This window comes from Odocoileus virginianus, chromosome 26 (assembly GCF_023699985.2).
Source record: "Odocoileus virginianus isolate 20LAN1187 ecotype Illinois chromosome 26, Ovbor_1.2, whole genome shotgun sequence".
Lineage (NCBI taxonomy): Eukaryota > Metazoa > Chordata > Mammalia > Artiodactyla > Cervidae > Odocoileus > Odocoileus virginianus.
This window is the reverse complement of record NC_069699.1, coordinates 12,169,228-12,188,781: the sequence shown is the minus strand read 5'-3', so window position 1 is coordinate 12,188,781 and position 19,554 is coordinate 12,169,228. Positions and strand designations below refer to the sequence as shown.

The following is a 19,554-nucleotide window of genomic DNA, read 5'->3' as shown; positions in this document are numbered from 1 at the left end:
ACTAATGTTCCTTTCATCAACTCTGAAGGTTTTGATAAACTACTGTCTTGATGATCACAGTGTCATTTTGACCTGAAGACTTTTTCAGGTTGAAATGAGCTTGGTTGTTTATTAAATGTCATGCAGAGTTTAGATGCTGGGTAAATTTAGCGGTTGATGTTTTTCAGCCCTCTGACTAGTGATTTGTCAGTGAAAAACGGCGTGGGTAGTGGTTGATATTGTAACAGGGGCGGGGCGAGTGTGACTGACACTTAGCAGTGAACACGTGACCCCGGGGGGTGGGCGAGGACTGTGGTAGAGACCCACTTTGCCTATGGTCAGCGGGGCAGTGGTCCTCGTGGCAGAAAGTACAGTGAGAGGTGGGTTGTGGCCTTCTTTCCCAGGACCTCCAGGCCCTCAGGCCAGCGGGTGAGGTGGGGGCCCGGGGACAGGCAGGGGGCTGTGCCCTGCAGGCTCCAGAGATCATGCCAGGCCCAGGCCTTGAGGAGATGCAGACCTCTCCCCCATCCCCACCTCCATGGCCTAAAGGTGGTGGTGGTCATCCTGGGTGTTGGTCCACAAAACCATGCCCCTATTGGGGCAGCCTGAGGGCCACTGGGTGCTGGGAGCCTGGCTCCCTCAGTGATGACAGCTGGGCGGAGTCTGGAGACCTGGCCCTGAGAATGCTGCCAGCTGAGATCTGCCTGCTCAGCTGGGCAGGGCACTGGTGGGAGGACCAGGCTGAGGGCTGTGCCAGCATTCAGGGCAGGGGGACTGGCCTGCATGGGGTCCCTTTCTCTTAGACAGGCCTGGGCCTCGGAGGGTGAAAATTGAGTCTGGTGACCTTGTTCTTTCTTATCGGAGCAGAGAATAACATTTGTTTGGTGAAGGTTTATGGGAACATTGTGACCAGCTACAAGAACACAGGATCTGGTCCTAGAAATCTGCAACAACTAACCACACTCCTTCCTCACCTTGCCTCTGAAAGGCTTTAGCTGAAAGCTTTCAGGGAGTTTGAGGGCATGAGCCACTCATCCCCTTGCAGGGCCCTGCACTAAACCTTTCTCTACTCCAAACTCCGACCTTTGAGTGTTGTTTGACCCCACTGTGCATCGGGCACACAGACAGTATGAGTTTTTTGTTTGTTGGGATTTGAACGGAGTCTTTTGCATCTTGTCTTGTAGGTGGTTGATTATATCCTGCCCCCCTTGGTGTCATTGGTTCAAAGCCAGAATGGTAAGTGTGACCACATCAACAAGCACAGCAGGCACACGTTCTGTTTTCATTCCGACTCCACGTGGTCACGTTCTTGGCATCTCTGTCTTTCCAGTGGAGTGGAGACTCTTCAGCTTGCGGCTACTCTCAGAAACCACATCTCTGCTTGTGAACCAGGAGCCTGACGATGGCAAGGAGGTGGTGAATGTTGACTCTGACAACAATCTTCTCGCTCTAATTAGAGATGTCTTACTTCCCCAGTAAGTCCCATGTGCTGCACTCAGGCAGGGAAGGGTGGGGTGCCCAGAAGGCCACCATCAAACCAGGTCCAGTGATGGGCTCGGGGTCTCAGGGAGGGTTCTTATATTTTTGTGTGTGTGCTCATGCACTCACTGTAGGAGGTTTAGAAAGAGAGGCAGTAACTATTACACTGCATGGACCCAAAGGAATCTCAGTCCATCTTCAGAAACATCCATTCAGAGCTTTATCTGTTTTTTACAAGGCACATGACTGAACTTTTGCAGATTCAAAGCTGTTTGTGGCCAGAAGGGTAAGGTTTATTATTCACGGTCAGCATGATGAGACTTCTGAACTTGAAACTGGGACTTTTCCTGGACCTACTCAGAAATTATAGAGAAGGAAAGACATCTTCCTTCACTCCTCCCCAGACTCTTGGAGTGGAAATTGTTTAATTAAAAATAATATATTTGGGGGAGCTGAGGTGGGGAATAGTACCAGAATAGTTAATGAGTATTAATTAACAGAAGGGGTATATTTTTTTTACTCCATTTGCTTTACGTAGCAGACACACAATGGGATGACTGCTGAGATTACCCAGTGCAAATATGTTAAGCTCTGAAATGGAATGTTATAATTCAAGCAACTCTGTAAATTTTACCAAACAAAAGAAATTGAAGTTAAATAAGTGCATGCCATATATCACTATTAAATAATTTTTTCCCCCCAAATTAAACAAATGTTGGAAGGTGTGTCAGGCATTGATGTGCATGCCTGATCCTGCTTCCTTAGGGCCTAGGCAGCTGTCTGAGTCAGGCCAGCAAGTTTCCAAGGATGGCAGCTGCACCAGCTGCTCTCAAGATCTTTCTCATTAAAAACCATTTTTTTTCACGATATAGAAATGAGATCTGATTATATTCTGAAGAGTTCAGCCACTGCTTGTTGACTCAGGAAGGTATATTTTATGAAATGTGTAGCCAGTGTGTGACAACCCTACTCCCAGCTGAGAAAGCCTGCGTTGACTCATGGGAGCTTGACCCCTGATAGCTTGATGTATAAGGCCAGCCCCTTGGTTCTTTCTGCTCCCCGTGCCTCTGCAGTTAGGTTCAGGGAGACCCCTGGTAAACATACAGTAAGAGTACTTTTGATACCCCCATGTAAGAAAATGATAATCTGTATGAGAAAATATTAAACTTTGTCATTGGTGCTTTCTCAGTGATAAACTATCAATGAATATATTTTTGGTTGCATTTGTTATATATGCATATGTGCATTTGTGGTTTGTACTTAATGAATATAAGATTCAAATCTTTTTTTTTTTTAAAAAATGATGGATTGCTTGCCATGTACTGTGCGGCACGTGGGATCTTAGTTCCCTGACCAGGAATCAAATCCATGATCCCCTGTGTTGGAAGTGTGGAGTGTTAACCACTGGACTGCCAGGGAAGTCCAAAGACTCAGACCTGTCTCATGGAATTGATCAATACTTTCACTGCCATCTTACATTTCCTAACTACTTAACGTATAAACATATGCATCTTTCTGATAAAATGCTTAAGTGTAGTTTTGTGCAAAATATGTATTTTAAAAAAATGTTATGTATGTATGTATTTTTGGTTGGTTTGGGTCTTTGTTGCTGTGCGTGGGCTCTCTCTAGTTGCCGCTTGCAGGCTCTAGGGCACGTAAGGTCAGTATTGTGGCACATAGGGTTTGTTGCCCCGAGGCAGGTGGGATATTCCCAGATTAGGGATGGAACCTGTGTCCACTGCAGTGGCAGGCGGATTCTTAACCCCTGGACCACCAGGATAGTCCCAAGGGTTCTAAAAGATATACTTTGGATAATCTGTTACCTGACAACTTGTACTGAAGTTGTACTGGAGCATTTTCCAGGACCTGAGATGTCTCCCAAGTATTTCCCCCAATAAAACTTCTTGGCTTAATGTTAGTTTGTTAACATCTATGCATGTTTATCTAATTGCGTTTCTGAAGTCTGCCCACTTTTGGAGCAGTTTTTAGTGTAGAAAGTGTTGATTCTATAACTTAGTGCTCCTCGTTTATTCATCTGAGCTATAATGAATAGTATGTATTTCCTTTCATGTGCATCTGTACCTTTTCCAGAGGTGAGGAATTAACGAGGAAAACACAAATGTAAATCACATGGCAATTCAAGAACAAATGTAACGTAGATGAGCCCAGGTCTTTGTTCAGCAATTTGAAATGTACTTTGAATGATGGTATGGAATTTACTGGGATGTAGTGTAGAATCTTTTCAAAGCTTGTGGACTGATTCTGATGTGAAGTGCAGGTTTTGGCTCTGCATTTCATTCTCTAAGCCTCAGTTTCCTCATCTATAAAGTGAGGACAATAGTACCTAATTCAGAAGATTAAAAAATGAGGATTACATGGGATGCTTCTCTTAGAGCACTTAGTGCAGAATGGGGGGCGTAACACGTTCTAGACAAATGTGGAGCTCCACTCTTATTATTAGGAACATTATCATACTCTCTTGTATTAAACTCTAAAATGAAGATTGCGATGGCACAATGGGTGTTAGTCACTCAGTCGTATCTGACTCCTTGTGACCCCGTGGACTGTAGCTCACCAGGCTCCTCTGTCCATGGAATTCTCCAGGCAAGAATACTGGAGTGGGTTGCCATTTCCTTCTCCAGTGGTACAATAATAGTACATATTTCACAGGAGTGGCCATTAAATAGTTAATAATAATTGTGCCCACTTGTCATATATAGTATGGGGTCAATAGGTAATCTATACAAATTTTAAAAAATGAAATATAAGTGATGCATTCATTTAACTTTGATAATGGAAAACTAGAAACCTTGACAAGGAATTTGGCTTCTGAAGATAGCTCTTGGTAATTATAAGTTTAGAAATGCTCATAATGGTATGTACATTATAATGGCTTAAGAATAATGAAGTTTCTAGAGTTTATAGGAGCTATATAGCACCTGCTTCAGTGTGCAAATAGACATATTAATGTTGATCCTTTTAATTTTGTTAAAGTTTTAGTTATCTTTGACTGTAAGCACTACTTGAGATAAAGCCACAGTGACAGTCTTTCAGTCTTTTCACTTGAAAGGGTTGTATTAGGACAGTTTTATTTGCAAACAGTAATACTTAACTCAGACTAACTTGCTAAGTGATTATTTTCTCACATAACTAAGAAGTCAGGCTTGTGCTGATGTCAAATATAGCTGAATTCAGGGGTTTGAATTATGTCCGCAGTACTGTGTACATGTCCTCCTCACCGTCTCTACTCTGCCTGCGTCTGTGCGGCTTTGTTCTCGGAGAGGCTCTTTCTACTGGATTAAGTGGCCCCTGGATGATGATCCTAGGGGAAGAGTGGATGTCTCTTCTGAGAGCTGTTGTAAACTTTTCAGGGAGCACAGTAATTTAATCCTGTTAAGTACCATGTAATACCCGTGTTCCTGGTGCTTCTCAGAACTGTAGTGTGCTTCGAATGAAAACTCAGTTGTAAGAATAAATACCATATTAAATATTAGTTATGATTCTCAGAGAAACAGAAGGAATAGGATGTATGTGAGTATGTGTGTGAGTGTATATGTGTATATATATATATACAGAGAGAGAGAGCACGTGAGAGCGCCAAAGAGATTTATTATAAGGAATTGGCTCACATGATTATGGAGGCCAAGAAGTCCTAAGATCGGCAGCCTTTAAGTGAGGACCCAGACGAACCAGTGGCATAGTTCCAGCTTGAGTCTGAAGGCCTGAGAACCGGGAGAGCTGAGAGGGTAAGTGCCAGTCTGAAAGCTGACAGGCTGGAGACTCAGGAAGAGTCAGTGTCTCCCTTTAAGTTCAGAAGCAGTGGAAGACCCATGTCCCAGCTCAGGGAAGTGGGGCAGGGGGAGTTCCTTCTGATTCAGTCTTTTTGTTCTGTTTTGGCCTTCAATTGATGAGATGAGGCCCACCCACATTAGGGAGGGTAATCTGTGTTACTCAGTCTATTGAGTTAATCTCATCTGGAAATACTCTCACTGATGCACTGAGAAGAATCAGTAATGACACATCAGTAATGAAACCTTCATGGCCTGTGGCCCAGTCAAGTTGACACATAAAGTTAGCCATCGCCCCAGCTATCACAGATATCACGAGTAAACGACTTACTGTGTGAGCTGTGAATATAAAAAAGCTGTCACCTCTTGTTACTGTCCATGCTTTCCTTTCTCAAGGGATGAACTTTGGTTTCAAGTGTTTGGTCAGTGCCTTTCGTATATGGAAGATTATATAATAGGACTTACAGAGAGTCGGTATTTGAGTTAGACTGTGAAACCTGAGAATGATTAGGTAGAAGAGGAAGGGATACCCTAGGCTGGAATGGGGTAAGCACAGGTGTGGAAGAGGCAGAGCCGTGGGCAGTAAGCAGACCAGATTATTTCTAGCAGAAATCTGCATGTGAGTTCTGTGGAATAAGCTTGGGAGAAAATGTCTTCTCTCTTCATCAGCCTATTTATTCACTGATCCTATTGAATCCATCTTATTTCACAGGCATATTTCTAATAATGACCACGATAGGCACAGCCTCTGCCTTTGTGGGATGTATTGTCTGGTAGAGCCAGATATTTCAGAAATGAGTAATTTTTTTATCTGAAGAGGTTTGTAAATCATGTAAGTCATAAATGCTCACTTAAGTACACTGTACTGTACTGTGCTCTGTTGTGACTGATTCTTTGCGACCCCATGGACTATAACTCACCAGACTCCTCTGTCCATGGAATTTCCCAGGCAAGAATACTGGAGTGGGTGGCCATTTCCTTCTCCAGGGGGTCTTCCTGACCCAGGGATTGATCCTGAGTCTCGTGTGTCTCCTGCATTGGCAGGTGGATTGTTTTCTACTATGCTGGGAAGCCCCTTACTTAAGTATACATTAAATAAATACAGAAGCCACCTTTCTTAAACTGTGGGTCTGTACCATGTTTATAAACGTGCTTTGGAGCATGTGTTCTTCCTGAAATATTCTGTGTGCTTTTGATTTTTACCCATTTAACTTTTTGAATCTTAGGTTTCTCAACATTATATGCCACAAGGGACACTACTTCCTACAGCTTATCTGTTAAGATGGCCCAGAACACTGGATTCCTTTGATCACAGTCTAAATAGTATTCTGTTATGGACATTTCCGTGACAGGAGCAAGAAAGGGATGTTCTCATCACAACTTTAACTTTGAATATAAGTATTAACTAACAATACAAGAAAATTAAACTCTAAACATTCTATTAGCTTTTCTGTTGAAGCATAACATGTTAATAGCTCCCCCCGTGGCTCAGTCAGTAAAGAATCTGCCTGCAATGCAGGAGACCTGGGTTCAGTTCCTGGGTTGGGAAGATCCTAACCACTATAATTTGGGACTTCCCTGCTGCTCAGACAAATAATCTGCCTGCCAATGCAAGAGACTCAGGTTCGATCCCAGGGTCAGGAAGATCCCCTGGAGAAGGAAATGGCAACCTACTCCAGTATTCTTGCCTGGGAAATTTCATGGAGAGAGGAGCCTGGCGGGCTACAGTCCATGGGGTCACAAAGAGTCGGACACAACTGAGTGACTAACACACACAGTGTACAATACTGGGCTTAGTCCTTGTCTGAAGACTCCAGGAAAATTCTGCTTCCAAGCTCATTCAGGCTACTGGCAGAATTGTTTCCTGTGGTTTGTATTAGTTTTTCAAGGCTGCTATAACAAATTACCATACAGAGACCGGCTTAAAACAACAGAAATGTTTTGTTTCATGGTTTAGGAGGCCAGAGGTCTGACATTCAAGTGTCAGCAGGGTTCTTTCTTTCAGGGAGACTCTGAGGGAGAATTGATCTGTGGGCGTCGTGGGTTTATGACAGTGTCCCTCCAGTCTGCTGTATTCACGTGGCCTTCTCCTCTGTGTGTCAGCTTCGCATTTCCCTCTGCCTCTCTCTTATAAGGACATCAGTCATTCTATTTAGGGCCTACCCTCCGTTCAGGCCCATCTTACCTGGAAATCCTCAACTACATCTGCAAAGACCCAGATAAGGTCACATTCACAGGGGTCAGGACTTGAACATATCTTCTGGGGGCCGTTATTTATACAGCTTACACTGTTGCAGGACCAAAGCACCTATTTCTGTGCTACCGCCCGGTATTTTAGGTGCCCAGAAATCTTTCCATGTGGCCCCTCCATCTTCGAATCAGCAGCAGTTTGTCAAATCCCCTTCATGCTTGCCATTTCCCTGACTTCCTCCTTGGCCACCAGCTGGAGATAACTGTCTGCTTATTGAGCTTGGTAATGTCAGTCACTGGCAGTCTGGATCTTGTGATTAGAATATATTTGTATTCAGATCTCCGTCCTGCCATTGACTTGGTGTGTACCCTTACTTCCTCCTCCCTTCCACCTCTTCTGTCCATTTTTTCCCTTTCTTCAAGACAGTTGGGATGCCAGGAACATAACTGTTATCTGTATGATTAATGAGAAAAGATTTTTTTTTTCTGAGAAGAAAGATAAACCACATATAGCCAGAAAATTGGCGTGATTTTTTTCAGCAGAGACAAGATTTAATTTTAAAGGTTGCTGCAGAAGAAAAAGAGGCAATATTTAATGGAGCTTAAGCCCAGAGTGACCTTATTAATTAAAATCGTTACTGGTCAGAAGTTTTATATCAAAGTATTATCAGTGAAATCTTAACACTGAAAGTAGTCTTCTGACTGAACATTTTTTTCTGTCGCTTGTTACCTAATGGGAGGGCGTTGCTCTTTCAGTATTTAGCTGTAAATGGGACTACATCATCCATTCAGGGAACACCATTACTCTTCTTAGGGAAGAGGAAATTCTAATATTCATGCAAACATAAATAATGTAATTTGAGCTCCCTTGTGTGATCATTCATAGGAGATTTAAAACGCTTCCTCTCTTCTCTCCCTCCTTTCTTTCTTAATTCATTCAATAAATGATATCAAGAGACTTCTGTGTCAGTCACTCAGGATATTATGGTGAGAAAGACCGAATCCCTGCCTCTTGGTGCTCTTATAGTTTAGTGGGTGAGACTAAACAAATGAACACGTAAGTTGATTTCAGTTCATCGTGAGTGCTGTGAAGAAAAAACCGAATGGTGTAAGTAGATAGAGAATGACACCTGCCGTATCAGCAAAGGGTGGTATGGCCATCAAACTATCAGCTGCTGCAGCCACCCCAGACTGTTCCCTGGCGGCGTTCAGGATGGAGAAAAGAATAGGTCCTTGATAGCTAAGGTGTGTATCAAAGGAATGATTTCAGTAATCCCCGACTCTTGCATCTTCCCATACAGAGGAAAGTTCCAGATTCATTAACTTGAGATGTCTGGTTTTTCTTTAATTAACAGTAATCCTTTGTTCCAATTATCTACCTATTTTTTGTTATAAAAATGCCTATGTATCCTGGCTCCTCCCTGTGCTCTTTGTGCGGTCCCTTAGAGCTATCTGAGAGGCTGCCTCTCAGGTTTAAGTCCCCAGCAAGTCTGCCAAATAAAAGGTGTCCCAAGTTTTAGTTTATGCTTTTTTTCACCTCAGTTGATGAGGGGAATGGATGGAGAGCTTATTTTATTTGGGTAGCATATCAAGGAAGGCTTTATGCCAGGTGGAAAGCCATGGGGGAAAATGTGCTATGAAGTTTGCCTTTGGTAGATTGGAACCACTTTGCTAACATGTTTTTGTTCTATTTTCATATTTTCTTTTAGCTTTGAGTGTTTTGTATTGAAAAGAGATCATGCTGATATAAATGTGTTTACAGTGTTTTTATGACAGTAGTGCATTCAGCATTTCTCTCCTGGGTAAAGTGAGTACTGTCTTTTTTTTTTTTCCTTCTGTTTTCTAATTCTCTTGTGACCTGTACAATCATCAGGGCTATAATGACTTCATAAATTATTAAGACGTTTTTCAGAATTTCAGAAAGGACTGTATCCTTGACAACTTAGAATTGTATTTCCTTTTAGAAATATGAATTTATAAGTGGGTTTTATTGTGGCAACACACTGTAGAGTTTGTCTCTGAAATAATATCCAGCAAAAGTCTTGAATTTCACTACCAAATTTCTGTGTTGGTGGCTCAAAAGACATCCAGATGGTTCTCTGTATTGCATCTTTGTCTTCCTTAACTACAGTATTCTGTGTTAAAACAGGCATGAACTTGACCATATTTGATGGGAATCAGACTATATAGGAGTATTTCATTTTCAGCCTTTCCTTAGATAAACTATTTTTTTTTTTTTGCAGATAATATTCAAATGTTTTTGTACCAAATGAAAGTTCTACTTCTTTCCTTCTACTTAAATCCTTTTATGTTTCTGAGTGTCTACCTAAATCAGTGCATTTAGGTACACAGGTACAGTGATGTTTTTCCTCCCTTGGGGGAACAACCAATGAGAATCTAAACTGGGATAATTTGAGGAGTAAGGATAAATACTCTTTCATTCCTCTGAATCAGAATAATTCTAGTGCTCCAGTTTTTTGGATAGTGTTTTGTAAACCTTGAGTGTTACTTTTTTGAGATCTTTTTTTTTTTTTTGGAGCCTTTTGGGCCTTTATAATTAAAATTTGTTGTTGATTTTATCCAAGAAGCCAGACATTAGGGCTTACTATCTGAAATTATATTTAATACTTATTTTGAAGTCTTACCTTTCTCTCACTTAAAAAATTTAATATATATATATATATTCCCACCATTTGTTTATTTCTCCATCCACTTATGTGTCCAGGTTACTGCTGATATACTTAAGTATCTATGCGTTCATACAAGACAAGAGAGTATTGCGTAGAACTCAGGTCATGTAAAGACACAAGACTGGAAAGTCTTAGGATATAAACTCAGTTCATAAAATTTTTTGACTCAGTTCATAAAATTTTGGAGTTGACTCAGGATATCACCTAGTACAAAGTTTGGAAGAGCCTGTACAGAAAATGCCAAGAAGAGTTGGTTATCTACCCCTTTCTCATAGCAGTCCAGGGTAAGTTCTCAGCATTCTCTCAGGGTAGATTTCACCTCCATGTTTTGATGTTTGGCAGTTTTCTCTTTCTCTAACCCTACACATCTCTTTCTTTTAAGCTGTTTAAGCCTGGAATTCACCCTGCATTGTTACAAATGCATTTTAACATACTGCCTTCCTCATAGCTTTCCCTTGCTCAGAGACATTGAAACCTTCAGAATGCAGAAAATATTAACAGTTCTTACCCAGCCATTCAAGATTCTCAGTGTTTTGCCTCCTGCCTCCCATTTTATGTTAACATCTGCCTCCTCCACTAATGGTTTCTCCATTCCTAATGAGATTTACTTAATACTTTCTGAAATTTCCTCCTTGCAGCCTGTCTCTTCCTCCAGACATCATTCTGTGAATATCTATATCTATACTTATATAACACTAATGTATTGAATGTCTATACCTACATTTATAAATGTTTTAAAATCATTGAACAGTTTCTGGTTAGTAAGTATCTAGGAGTTCCCCAGTGTTTCACTTTATATTTACTGCTAGGCCATTTTCAGGACTATGTCTTTGGGTGTGTACTGATTTCTTTTTGTTGAATCTCTAGAGGTGGAAACACTGTGTTAAAAATTATATACATTCATCATGTTTGAGCCGATTTTTCCAAAGATAGTGAATGGTGTATATGACCAGTTTCCCTTTATGAAACTGCCTATTTTTCTGTACTCTTACTAACTTCAGCTTGCATTCCTTCTGATACTCATGATGTTGACCAACCCCCCATGTTTGTTGGCCATTTATATTATTCTTAGGTGGATTTTGTCCTCCCCTCCCCCAATGTGGGATTGTTATTGGTTTGCAAATAGCTCTTTATATATTAAGAATGTATAAAATATATCAAAATTCTGTAAATAAATTTTCCCTAATTGATTTGTTTAGGGTGATTTTGTCATTGAGAAATACTTACTGCTTTAAAACTTGAAAGCTGTGAAATTTTTGGGTTCATTTCTCATTTGTTGTCATGCGGTGGAAGCCTTCTCACTCATGAATTTGTGAATGCTTACTCATTTTAGTACTTCAGCAGTTAAAAATTTTTTACTTGAATTTTTAATTTATTGATGATGTATTTTCATAAGATATGACCTGACTGTTCTGTCTTCCTTTCTGTGATGACTCTTGCTTGTCCAGTGTTGGATCACCTTTCTTTCCTTTTAATTTGTGTCTGTTCTTGATCCCACCCTACATTTAACTGTTCTAGTGGCTTTGTAAAGTGTTTTAGCTTTTCATTTAGCAGGCTCTTCCTCATTGTATACCTTGAAGTCCCTTGGATATTCTGGAACCACTCTTTTCTCCCAAATTCTCCACTGACACGTGAAATGTGAGTTTGGGGTTTAATTCCAGCATAGTGGACTTCTTTATAACATTGTGCCTCCCGTGTGCCTCAGTCAAATAGGCCCTTCTTTCCACTTGGCCAGTTCTTTGGTCACACTCCCAGAACAACTTCTCACAATAATCCATAGTTATTTAGCTAGTCTGTTTAAATGTTCTGCTAGACTGTCTCACTGGACACTGGTTTCTCCAGACACTTAACAAGGTAGGGGAGAGTCTGTCCCTTAAATCCCCAAATGTGATTTTAAAAGCTTTCTCTCCTCTAGAGAATTTAGTATGAATGGCTTCCCCCCCACCCCTCCGGTTTCTAACTCTTTGGGACCTAGCAAAGATTCCTTATCTGGGGAGGATCCTAGAAGTGAAAGAGTGGGCCCGGTCTTGGGTTCCTGTATGGACAGCATGCTTTTACGTCGATAATGATCTCAGTCTCTGGCTCATGGCTCTCACAGTGCTCCCCTCCAGCCCCCGGCCATCCACATGGGCCGTTCCTCACTGGTCACTCTCCTTTACAGCCATTTCAGGAGTCTGGATTATCATTGTTTTTTTTTGTTATTTTTTGTTTTTTCCGACAAGTGTCATTCAAAGGAGTGCAAAATCCATTTACTATCAGCTCAGTTGCTTTATCTCTCTTACGAAGACAAGCTTAATATATCTTAGCATTTTGGGGGCTAATTTTTGCTGGATATTACAAACCTATCTTTGATTAAACTAAAATATATTCAGCATATCAATATTTCTATTCTGGACAGATCCATTATTTGTTTTACTCATCTTTTCCAAGGGGAGAAAAACAGCAGCATTCTTGGGGAAAATGGTCACGCATAGGCTGGTACAAGCTTCGTCCTTCTCTCCTATTTCAAGGTTAGATAACCTCAGACAACCTCAACACATTTGTATTGTATTTCAGACAGTGAAAGTTTCAAAGGTGTTTTGTTTTTGAATATAGGCTTTACATGTTCTCGTTCAGTCCATTTAAAAATATTTCATATTTTTCAGTCCTCTTGAGATTGTTTTCTCTATTATATTTCTATTTATCCATTTATCCTCCTATACAAGCACATGAGTTACATCACATGGGAAGCTTTTTTTTTTTTTAAATTCATAAGTTTGTAGTCCTTTCCTCAGTGATTCCAGTAAGTCTGGGAGTAGGGACGGGGTGGGGCTGTCCAGAGTAACTGAGTGACTCATAAGAAGTTTCTCACTCTCTAGTCAGTTGAAAGTCTCTGGCTGATGATTTCCAAATACTAGTAACCAGGAGAAGAGCTCATTCTTCTCTTACCTCTGACTCTACTGCCGCATTCTATAAACTCAGCGGGGCCTCTGTTTCCCTTTTAAGTATATGTGCTATGAAGGCTTTGCTTAGCAGGTGGGGACATGGTTCAAATCCTGCATATAATGAAGAAACTGGTGCTTGACTGCCTTGTGGAAGAGTAGTTCTGAGGCTTTGGAATATTCTTGCCAGATAAGAGAGTCTGTACTCCTGGGGCCTTGAGCCATGCCAGATATTTCTGGATAACAGTGTGAATTACAGTGGGGCATTTTGACTGTGACTCCCGAAGAGGCTGGAGCCAGAGGTCAGTCACTTAGGTACTCTGCCCAAGGAACTGACCCCTAGTAAAACCCTGCATGCCGGTGCTTTCCTGGCTGCGAGTACTTCACATGTGCTACCACACAGTGCTGCTGGGAGGACTGAGCCCTGTCCACACAGCTCCTCTGGGAGAGGACGACGAGAAGCTTGTGCCTGGTCCCCCTGGACTCTACCCTATGTCTTTCATCTTTGCTGATTTTAACCAGTTATCCTTTCTCTGTAAGAAACTGTACTTAGGAATACAACAACTCTTCTGAGTCCTGTGAGCCCACCTAGCAAATCACTGAACCTAAAGCTATGCTTGGGTGTCACCAATTTAGGATAAGAGCTTTTTATTTCATAAAACTATTAGAGAAAGGGATAATGCTGTGTTGTTCCTGTTTTGAAAAAATTCTGAATTGTAAGCTTTACAGATACTTTTTTTTCACCTCCAAAAATGTTCCTTGATTTTTGTTTTTTTCATATGATAGAATGTCTTACTCTCATCAATTTGATTTTTTTTTCCATTCTTAAAATTACTTATGCTTGGTTTTTCTGTATTTTTTTTTAACATTCTCTTTATTACTGTTTTATTTATGATTTTATCATGAACAATTAGTGTTTTGTCTTCTATCTTTATCATACATGGGCAGATTGCTAAAATTTAAAAATATGTCATAAGAAAAATTACTAAAATATGGTAGTTTCTGACTCCTTAAACAGAGCAGTCTACCCAATTTAACATTTCCGTGATTCACTGCCCCATATTGAACATTATGGTGTATAATGGGCTCTCAGGTCCCACTGGGGAATGAGCGCCTGCTTCCTCTGTGTTAAATGCTCCCTGAACTGCTCTCTGCTAGGAGTTCTTGGGTTTGCTTTCTTTCATGTTTCCTATGCTTTCAAACTGCACTTCTTTTAATTCTTGGGTTGCCTTTCTGTAATAGTCCCTTTCCTCCCTTTAGTTGGCTCTTTTTTTTTTTTTAATCATTGTGGGCTCAGAGGCTGCATAATTAAGCTTATTATGCAATGATTTCCAAAATGAGAGTAAATAGGCTCTGAGTAAGAGCCTGGGGCCCTGTTCTCTAGATGATAAAGCTTTCGCTGCACATCATGGAATTTTAAATACACATTTTGGATTTTTGGAGATGTTTTGCTTCCTTGTTAGTTGTTTTAGAGAGTTATTAAGTTGATGGGTTAGTCTGTCTATTTCTTCATTCATTCATTCAGTGCTTATTAACTGAGCATCTGCATGGAGCTGTTTACTGCATAGCTTAACCTTAGTAGGTCAGACACAATGTTTAGTCCAACTCTTTTTCTATTAATAGCAAATAACATGAGTGCACAGCCTGACTTTGTTGTAGAAACTTCTGATGATGGTATATTGAATTTTATGATCTGTGGTAATACTTTTCATTTTAGGTTCTAAGGTATAAATAAGCATGCAATGCAGAAAACAGTTGACATAGCAGGCCTGAGACTGCTCTTCTGAGAAAAGTCTACTTGCAGGGTTGGCCACTGGCTGCCATCTTGGAGCTAGGCTTCCAAGAGAGCTGCCAGTCAATGTTTAGCTAAAGAGGGTGTGTAGTCCACTGCGTCTCAGACTGTCTGTGCAGATGGTATGGTTTATGCCAGATGCCTGCTTCCATTTGGGAAGTCTAGGACTTTGATACATGTTAGGTTGCCTATGTAATCCAAGTCTTTGCCCCAACCACTAATGCTGAAGAAGCTGAAGTTGAATGGTTTTATGATGACCTGCAAGACCTTCTAGAACTAACAGCCAAAAAAGATGTCCTTTTTATCATGGGGGACTGGAATGCAAAAAGTAGGATGTCAACAGATACCTGTAGTAACAGGAAATTTGACATTGGAATACAAAATGAGGTAGGGCAAAGGCTATCAGAGTTTTGCCAAGATAATGCACTGGTCATAGCAAACACCCTCTTCCAGCAACACAAGAGATGACTCTACACATGGACATCACCAGATGGTCGATATTGAAATCAGATTGATTATATTCTTTGCAGCCAAAGATGGAGAAGCTCTATAGACCAGCAAAAACAAGACTGGGAGCTGACTGTAGCTCAGATCATGAACTCCTTATTGGAAAATTCAGACTTAAATTGAAGAGTGTAGGGAAAACCGCTCGGGCATTCAGGTATGACCTAAATCAAATCCCTTATGATTATACAGTGGAAGTGAAAAACAGATTCAAGGGATTAGATCTGATAGACAGAGTGCCTGATGAACTATGGATGGAGGTTCGTGACACTGTACAGGAGGCAGTGATCAAGACCATCCCCAAGAAAAATAAATGCAAAAAGGCAAAATGGTTTTCTGAGGAGGGCTTACAAATAGCTGAGAAGAGAAGCACGAGGCAAAGGAGAAAAGGAAAAATATACCCATATAAATGCAGAGTTCCAAAGAACAGCACAGAGAGATAAGAAAGCCTTCCTCAGTGATCAGTGCAAAGAAATAGAGGAAAACAATAGAATGGGAAAGACTAGAGATCTCTTCAAGAAAATTAGAGATACCAAGGGAACATTTCATGCAAAGATGGGTTCAATAAACGACAGAAATGGGATGGACCTAACAGAAGCAGAAGATCTTAATATTAGGAAGAGGTGGCAAGAATACACAGAAGAACTATACAAAGAAGATCTTCATGACCCAGATAACCACAGTGGTGTGATCACTCACCTAGAGCCAGACACCCTGGAATGAGAAGTCAAGTTGACTTTAGGAAGCATCACTATGAACAAAGCTAGTGGAGGTGATGGAATTCCAGCTGAGCTATTTCAAATCCTAAAAGATGGTGCTGTGAAAGTGCTATACTCAGTATGCCACCAAATTTGGAAAACTCAGCAGGGGCCACAGGACTGGAAAAGATCAGTTTTCATTCCAGTCCCAATGAAAGGCAACATCAAAGAATGTTTAAACTACTGCACAAATGCACTCATCTCATCTTACACGCTAGCGAAGTCATACTCAAAATGCTCCAAGCTAGGCTTCAACAGTTCACTGAGAACTTCCAGATGTACAAGCTGAATTTAGAAAAGGCAGAGGAACCAGCAATCAAATTGCCATTGGATCTGTTGGATCATCGAAAAAGCAGGAGAGTTCCAGAAAAACATCTGCTTTATTGATTACGCCAAAACTTTTGACTGTGTGGATTGAATAAACTGTGGAAAACTCTTAAAGTGTTGGGACTACCACACTACCTTACTTGCCTGCTGAGAAATCTGTATCCAGGGCAAGAAGCAACAGTTAGAACTGGACATGGAACAACGGACTGGCTCCAAATTGGGAAGGGATTACGTCAAGGCTGTGTATTGTCACCCTGTTTAACTCATATGCAGAGTACATGATGTGAAGTGTCGCCGAGCTGGATGAAGCACAAGCTGGAATCAAGATTGCCGGGAGAAATATCAATAACCTCAGATACACAGATGACCCCTTATGGCAGAAAGCGAAGAAGAACTAGAGAGCCTCTTGATGAAAGTGAAAGAGAAGAGTGAAAAATCTGGCTTAAAACTCAGCATTCAAAGAACAGAAATCATGGCATCTAGTCCCATCACTTCATGGCAAATAGATGGGGAAACAAGGGAAACAGTGAGAGACTTTATTTTCTTGGGCTCCAAAATCACTGCAGATGGTGACTGCAGCCATGAAATTAAAAGACAGTTCCTTGGAAGAAAAGCTATGACCAACGTAGACAGCATATAGAAAGCAGAGATATTACTTTGCCAACAAAGGTCCGTCTAGTCAAAGCTATAGTTTTTCCAGTAGTTATGTGTGGATGTGGGTGTTGGACCATAAAGAAATCTGAGCACTGAACAATTGTTGCTTTTGAACTGTGGTGTGGTAGAAGACTCTTGAGAGTGCCTTGGAGTGCAAGGAGATCAAACCAGTCATTCCTAAAGAAAATCAATCCTGAATATTCATTGGAAGAACTGATGCTGGATTTCCAATACTTTGGCCACCTGATGTAAAAAACTGACTTATTGGAAAAGATGCTGCTGCTGGGAAAGATTGAAGGCAGGAAGAGAAGAGGATGACCAAGGTTGAGATGGTTGGATGGCATCACCGACTCAGTGGACATGAGTTTGAGCAAGCTCCAAGAGTTGGTGATAGACAGGGAAGCCTGATGTGCTGCAGTCTATGGGATTACAAAGAGTCGGACTTGATTAAGCAACTGAACTGAGGTTCCCTGTGTGACTAGCCCCACGCAATAAATACCTTGGTCCCATGAGCCTGTAATGGACTTCCTTGAGTGGTAGCATCACACATACATGCTGCAGTTTCCTGGCTGGGAGAAAGAGCATGCTGTGTGACCCCTTGTGGAAGGGAGAGAGGATTAGGAAGCTTGCACGTGGAATCTTCCAGCTCCACCTGTGTCTGTCTCCCTTATGATTCAGCTCTGTGCCTTTGTTGTACTAAGTCTATACTATGAGTACAACCATACATGGGTCTCATGAGTCCTCTAGAATCTCTGAATGTGAGGTAGTTTTGCTACACCTAACACGAATGCTAAAATTTCTGAGTCTCTTACTGTGAGGGTAGACTGTACTGATCATTTTAGCTGAATTGTCTTGTTGAATCTTCCAGCACCCATGCTCTGTGTGGCAGGTCAGTGTCATCACCTTCACTGGCAAGTGCAGGTCCTGTAGCTCATACATTTATTTCAGTATCTGCTTTTTTTTGAAACATGTTTGAAACTCATGGGATATTGTTTCTGTTGATCAGAGGAAACTTCAGTGAGAAAAGCGCTGAGTGTTTTTTAATCATGTTGTCCTTTCAGGTATGAACACATCCTCACGGAGCCGGACCCTGTACCAGCATATGCTCTGAAGCTGCTGGTTGCCATGACTGAACACAACTCAACTTTTACCAGGTACTGTTACTTCAGACTTTCATTTCTTTGTTTCTCATCTATAAAGTGAATTTTATGTGTTCCGAAAATGTTAAAGATGATGAGATTATATAAGAATCGAGTTTAAGTTACCAAAGTGATAAATTTTCATGTTTTATGACTTGTAATATCTGTGATCTATGGTGTTTTGGATTATGTTCTCATATTTTTATTCTTTGCTGGAGTTTGCATATTGTGGAATCCATAATGCTCTAAGATTATAAATTATTTGAAGAGAAAATTCTAACATGTGTACTTTTTAAAAAGTCAGTTGTCACCTCATTGTACTGAACAAGTTATTTATTAAGTCCCTGTCATATTTATTGACTATAACTTTTCAGCTATTTTAAGTTGACATACTTTCATCGAGTGGTTGAAAGGTTTTTGCCTTTATGGAAGACACCACCTGTGATGACACCAAATTAGTTGCTAGAGCAGCAGCAGCTGCTTCAGTCTTGCAGGCAAGAACTGGTCGAAGGGCACCCAGGTCTGCAGAAGGGCAGGAGAAGAGTTGTTGCCTTCAAAGAAGAACACTGATTTTGATTGCATGGGTTGTGTGGGTAATGTCTGACCCTGTGGGTTTGGATCCTGCACCTGTAGGTACAGTGCACCAGAGCTGTCCTTCAGTCTTTCTTAAAGAACTAAATCACACAGTTGCAACCTGGATTTCAGCCAGTCTGCTGTTTACCAGTTCTGCATAGTGGTGATGTTTTTGTTCAGTCGCTCAAGTCTTGTCTGACCCTCTGTGACCCCATGTACTGTAGCACACCAGGTTTCTCTTTCCTTCACCGTCTCCCAGAATTTGCTCAGATTCATGTCCATTGAGTCAGTGGTGTCATCCAACCATTTCACCCTCTGTTTCTCCCTTCTCCTGCCCTCAGTCTTTTCCAGCATCAGGGTCTTTTTCTGATGAGTCGGTTCTTCTCATCAGGTGGTCAGAGCTTCAGTATCTATCCTTCCAATGAATATTCAGGGTTGATTTCCTTTAGGATTGACTTGTTTGATCTCCTTGTTGTCCAAGGGACCCTCAAGAGTCTTCTCCAACAGCACGGTTCAAAAACATCAGTTCTTTAGTGCTCAGCCTTCTTTATAGTCCAACACCCACATTTGTACATAGTGATGAGCTACCCTTAATGCTGGACAAGAAAGGCTTTTTGTAGAGTATCCATATTGAGTGGCTGTCTGAACTAAGGCAACCTTTGCAGAGGGTGTGCCATGCCTGGCACGCACCTTGACCCAGTCACAGGTCAGCCACAGTGCTGGGACTGTTGCAGCTCTCAGGCTTGTGTCCTGTGGGTGG

The 19,554-nt window shown here is 41.2% G+C and overlaps 1 protein-coding gene across 5 annotated transcripts in view; it reads left to right on the top strand.

The window, feature by feature from the left end:
• The window catches only part of ULK4 (unc-51 like kinase 4), a 487,767-nt gene that overhangs the window by 158,181 nt on the left and 310,032 nt on the right, over positions 1 to 19,554 (top strand). For all 5 annotated transcript variants that reach the window (XM_070455485.1, XM_070455483.1, XM_070455484.1 and 2 more), the window contains 3 exons: positions 1,164 to 1,215; positions 1,310 to 1,454; positions 18,144 to 18,236. In XM_070455485.1, the coding sequence (XP_070311586.1) occupies positions 1,164 to 1,215; positions 1,310 to 1,454; positions 18,144 to 18,236 (290 nt within the window). The remainder of the gene's footprint in view (positions 1 to 1,163; positions 1,216 to 1,309; positions 1,455 to 18,143; positions 18,237 to 19,554) is intronic.